The sequence below is a fragment of the Babylonia areolata genome, chromosome 26, assembly GCF_041734735.1.
Source record: "Babylonia areolata isolate BAREFJ2019XMU chromosome 26, ASM4173473v1, whole genome shotgun sequence".
Lineage (NCBI taxonomy): Eukaryota > Metazoa > Mollusca > Gastropoda > Neogastropoda > Buccinidae > Babylonia > Babylonia areolata.
Window position 1 is genome coordinate 28613802 of NC_134901.1, and position 6055 is coordinate 28619856.

Below are 6055 nucleotides of genomic sequence, written 5' to 3' on the forward strand. Positions count from 1 at the left end.
TTTGTATTGGTTGTTTTGGGGTGTTGCTGCTTACGCAACTGATCACTATTTGTGTTATCCACATAACAAGGTGCTTCTAACAGTCTAGCAATTTTCCATATCTTCCAACAGGTCAGATACAGTAGACTTAATATCCATATCAAGGTACAAGGCTTTTTTCTTTTCTTTTTTCGTCAAGTAATCGCATGAATCAAATTTGGTATTTTCCACTTCAGTAAAGATCAGATAATTTTTTTAGTTGTTTACATCACATCAATGGAGTGATGGCCTAGAGGTAACGCGTCCGCCTAGGAAGCAAGAGAGAATCTGAGCGCGCTGGTTCAAATCACGGCTCAGCCGCCGATATTTTCTCCCCCTCCACTAGACCTTGAGTGGTGGTCTGGATGCTAGTCATTCAGATGAGACAATAAACTGAGGTCCCGTGTGCAGCATGCACTTAGCACACGTAAAAGAACCCACGGCAACAAAAGGGTTGTTCCTGGCAAAATTCTGTAGAAAAACCCACTTGGGTAGGAAAAATTAAACCACGCAGGAAAAAATTTTTTTTAAAAGGGGGGTGGCGCTGTAGTGTAGCGACGCGCTCTCCCTGGGGAGAGCAGCCCGAATTTCACACGGAGAAATCTTGTGATAAAAATAAATACAAATACAAATCTTTTGAACCAATACCTTTTCATCAGCAGACCCTGTTACGTTATTATAACCATTATTATACAATGATAGCCTGTTCAATTAGTTACCTTGCACTAGCATGGTACTATTGTGCACATGCCCACGTCCATATAACAACACTTCGGCATGGGGTTCTGGTTGATTGAACTTGGTTGACTTTTTTAGCCAACCAGATGCAGTCAGCTAGGAAAGAGATGCAGCTCTTGATGGATACACCTTGGCAACTTTTCTGGTGATGTTTGAGCACAGTTTGAACATTTCTTAAGCCCTTTGGTCAACAGTTTCTTTACAGTAGTGGCAAGAAAGCCACTTTTAACTTTTTGACAAGCAGTATTGAAATTGTTCCGATATGAGTTACTGATCATTATCATATTTAACTCATTGAGTGTTCCCAGTACAGAAATATCTGTCCCCTTCCAGAGCACAAAACGAGTGCCTTAGGACAGATTTGTCAGCATTTTTGTGGGAATTTTCCTGCTGTAAGATCATTAATTGCACAGACTTTACCATGGTGCAGACTGCGGGCAGAGGTACGGATTCCTGCCCTATCCAAACCCGCCCCCCAATCATTAGATTTATAATTAAATGGAAATGACAAAACTGAAAGTGTTTAATTTCATTTCAGATAAGTATAGCTAGATATATACTTTCTTTTAGTACTTTGCTTACATTTAAAAATTTTTTTATTGTTGCCATTCATCAGTATCAGCAGGCACTATTGCATTGTTTGTACACACACACTTAAAGATTCAGAGGATGAACTCGGCACGTGATTGTCATTTATTTCAATTTGAGCATGGAATATTGAATCGTCAGTTCTAACACTAGTGCACACACTCAGGTTTCGGGTGTACATACACACACATTCAGAAGCAGAACTAGTCAACACACACACACATTCAGAAGCTGAACTCTTTACATGATTATGGTTTATTTTGAGTTCAGAATGGACCATTGCATTTTTGTCAAAACGCACATGCACATTGAGAAGCTGAATTCTTCATGTGATTGTTTCGATTTAAATATGGGTCAATGCACGTACATGCACTGGCACATTCAGAAGCAGAAGTCTTCAAGTGATGATCATTCCATCTGTGTGGTAAAGACATTGTCCTGGGTTCCATCTTCTGTGTGTGGTAAAGACATGAGTTGCTGTTTAGTTCCATTCTCTCTGGTTTATTATCTTATTTGTTGGTTCACTTAAAGGTGATATAGACAATGCCTTCACTCATTTCAGCACACATGCAGTGGATGAGGGATTGGGGGGGGGGGGTCAGGGGGATTATGAGAAGAAAGGAAGGTAACAGTGGATTGACTAGTTCTATTTACAAATTATCGATACTACTTTCTGTAGATTTTCTAGGAGCAATCTTTTTCATTTGTTGTATCAATACTGATGCAGACATTTTAGAAATGGATGAATCTTTTTCATTTGTTGTATCAATACTGATGCAGACATTTTAGAAATGGATGAATGGACAGAAGACATTCAGATGTGTCATCCTTTTGAATATAAGAGGGGGGGGGGCATTGTGGCCAGCGATAGGTCCGAAAGGTAACATTCATTTTTAATGTAAATATATGCATGCACATTTCCACATGCCGACATTAACTGATACACACGTGATTTTTGTGTATGGAGCCAAAGGAGGGGAATGGAGGAAGGAATATAAGATAATGAAAAAGGTTTGTGGTTTGGATAACTTAAGTGTAATGCAAAGAAGCTTTGTTTCTTTGAAATAATAACGAAAGAACAGGTGGAAAAAGTCTGGATACTGGCTGGATTTTTTTTTAGTCTCAAACATGTAACAGGGTGTGGGAATCGCACATATCTGGATGCAAGGAACATTGTGACTCCGCCCTTTCTCCCGCAAAGACTGCGTCGTCAGTGTGAAGTGACCCCATTCCATTCTCACACAGTGTCTCCGTTGGCTGATCTCGTGAGGTGGATAATGACGTATCTAAAACCTGAATTCATCTGATATGTTGTGCGAATAAAACGGGTTGCTTGTCTTGTGCACGACCTGTGTGATACTGCAGGGTAGATAAACTAGGTCAGGCTATGACCCGCTAAATTCCAACTGACCTGGTTTCTTAACGTATGAAGAAAACATTTTAACACAGTGACCAAATTTACAGTGCTACTTTACTCTTAGGGTATAATCAGGGCCAGAGCTGACGAAGAAAACATTTTTACCCAGTGACCCACGTTCTCACATTGTTCTTTGATTCTGGACCACTGAATGAGTTCAGAGCCGTATCTGCCATCGGAAGAAGAAAAAGTATGTGTATACGGTATAAACTCATGCTATTATTAGCGTTCTTCTTCTTCATTTCATTATTATAAATCTGAGTCATATATGTTTTCCAGAGTATAGTCTGCATGAAAGAAAATCGTAGGAAAAAACTGAAAAACGGCTACTTACTGTTTATATTGTAAAAAAGGTAGGTATGGGTAATTGCGAACGATTCGTATACCGCCCCACATCGAAGCGTTCTTCACGGTTGCATGTCACAATTTTTAACGCCTGCTTCGACCTTTTCCTAATACCTTTAAGAATATCCATTTCCAAGAACCAGTCAAAAAGTCAGCTATTTCTGCGCTCTTTCTTTTCGCGTACCACTGCCACCAAAATCACAAATGTGCTTTAAAAATCCTAAAATCAAGGGAAGCAAGTTATAGGACTTGAACTTTAGACACAGATTGAAATAGTTGGTTTGATCGGATATGTTGAAAGCGCATTACAAGTGTTGGAAGAATTCAAGAAAGCGTATTGGTGACAGATCAGAACGTCAGTTTTAACAGGAATCTGCAAAATAATGTCGTGTGCAATTAGACCATAAGATATTTTGACGTGAGTATTTGCGAACGATTCTGCACAGTTAGCACTCTCAAAAGGGCGTATTTGTGTGTGGTGTGGGTGTGTGTGTTGAAATGTCTGTGTGATCAAAACCAACAATACAATAGTCTGGTGCGATGATCCAACAATATGGTTTGTCTAATGAATCAGTAAAGACCTGCTTCTGTTTTAATTGTCTACATGTACCCAAAGCCATTGTTCGCAATTAGACTTGCCCGTTCGCATTTACCTTCAGGCAGCCCTGCTATTTCAGATGTCGACAAAATGTTGAAAAGAATGAGAAGCCTAACTTTTCCTGGTGCCACCAGTCGGAGAAAGCCTACAAATACAGAACTACTTCAGACTATGTACAACACGTTATCTTTGCAGTTCACACGTTGAGCGGGTCGCTTCGACTGAACCGTTGGCATTTAGGCATACCTACCACATATTGTGGTTGTACTCTTTTGGCTAATTGAAATTGGACAATATCATACCCGATAAAGACGCTTGGGTAAAAATAATAAAAGATAGAAATAGCTACTAATGATTATCAGACATTATTGAGATTCTTCAGCTGGACTATGTACTGAAATCATACTGAAGGAAGATCTGAAAGATGATTGTCAAGTTTTAAAACCTTCGGACTGAAACACAGGATTCCTGACTATGGTAATGTTTCTCTGTTGGAAACGGGCAAACACACTGAGTAAACACTGACACGCCTTTGGGTGTCCTTTTCACCCCCAAGAAGTACGCAACAAGCTAATCGTTATTTGAAAGCACACGAGTATACAACCTCCCTGTGGAGGGCGGCCAATCTGGACATCAGTGATCACTGATTTACGCTGTCTGCTACAGCTACTGCCTCTGGTACTGAGCACAGGAGGGTTTGTAAGGAGGAATACCGAATTAGAGGTGAGCAGCGCTGGAGCAAATGAAGATTGGGCAGAAAATATCGAGTGGCAAAACAAGAACAATTAGGCTAACTCGTGGAGTTTATCGACCTATATTGGTAAAAAGCCCACAAGGTTTAGTTGTTCAGGGATAGGGTCTTGGTTCTGTGGAGGCTGCATTGCCCGAGGAAGTGAGTCCTGGATTCCTGGATGTCTGTCCAGGTGGGAGGTCTGGTGTTCGAAGTGGAGTGGCGGGATGGGGGCTGTGAGAAGCCACGGTGGGAATGAGTCAATCCTGGCTGTCAGCAGAAGTCCAGAGGGGTGGAATCTGGCTGTCTGAAAAGGGTGGAATCTGGCTGTCTGAAAAAGGTGGAATCTGGCTCTGGCTGTCTGAAAAGGGTGGAATCTGGCTCTGGCTGTCTGAAAAGGATAGTGGAATCTGGCTGTCTGAAAAGGGGAGGAATCTGGCTCTGGCTGTCTGAAAAGGGGTGGAATCTGGCTGTTCTCGGGTGTGGCGTTCCGAGGGCCGGGATGTCCAACCTCTGGATCACGACGTCATGTTTTCTGGAAAACAATTTCCATGCAAGGAGAGGAGCCTGGGCCGCTGGTGACCACATCCATCCACAGTCACCGTCCGATCTCTGATCTTAACTGTACGCACCCGGTGCTCCTTCATCCCGACCCCCCCACCCCCACCCCTCCAACACACACACACACCCTCCACCGCCCCCTTCACCTTCCCCACTCTTCTTGTCCCCAGCGTGTAAGGGACACGGTGTGAACAGTTTAAGATCAGAGACCTGGATCCGGATGAATACCCCTCTTTGTTCAAAACTTACGGTCAGACGAAATTGAAAATGTCATTGAGATACTTTCACGATTTACCTACTGACACCGCATATTTGCAGGTTTTCAGACTAGTGTCGGCAAACCAGACACTATAAACTTATAACGACATGCACATCAACAGAGCGATAGCTGCAGCGAAACTGATTATCAGTGCTGAGGAAATATCCCTAACTAGGGCAATGATTCCGTGTGTGTGTGTGTGAGAGAGAGAAAGAGAGAGAGGTCCTAGATAGCACGTACTTAATTCAATAAAAAGTTCGCAAAATCTGCATTTTATCACAATAATCTGATAAAATTAATAAACTATGTCAGGCTGCACGATGATTAAACAAGTACATCTTTTTTCAGACATTAGGCCTAGTTTTGAAAACCGTCACCTAATTAATTTTGTGAACATTTCAGAGTGTCATAAAGCCCCTGACACATCCCCGAAAGATTCACACCAAACTCTGCTGCGTTACGGAAACGAGGGTTCGCATTTGATCGATCAGTGTTTGCTGTTCGATAGAGCGAACTAAACAGTGGCATATAGTTCTGATTGAAGTGACCATGACGATCTTCATTCATTGCATTGTGCTTTGCCTGGTTTACACGTGCGTGGGGAGCAGTATTCCTCAGTGTGAGTATAACTGACATAAAGTGTTGTTATAGTTGTAGGTCTATAGATTGATTTTAACCTCTTTTCACATGATGTATGTGACATCTGACGAATAGTCACTACGTGGACATGAAAGAATAATGAGGCTATGAAAGTAAATGAGTAACAAACAATAAAGAGTGGTAACTCTCCCCATACACAAG

The 6055-nt window shown here is 41.8% G+C and overlaps 1 protein-coding gene across 1 annotated transcript in view; it reads left to right on the forward strand.

The window, feature by feature from the left end:
- Positions 1-1177: 1177 nt before the first annotated feature.
- Positions 1178-6055, forward strand: part of LOC143300282 (uncharacterized) — an 11796-nt gene continuing 6918 nt past the window's right edge. Inside the window, exon 1 of the mRNA XM_076613877.1 lies at positions 1178-1199. Within this exon, the coding sequence (XP_076469992.1) occupies positions 1178-1199 (22 nt within the window). The remainder of the gene's footprint in view (positions 1200-6055) is intronic.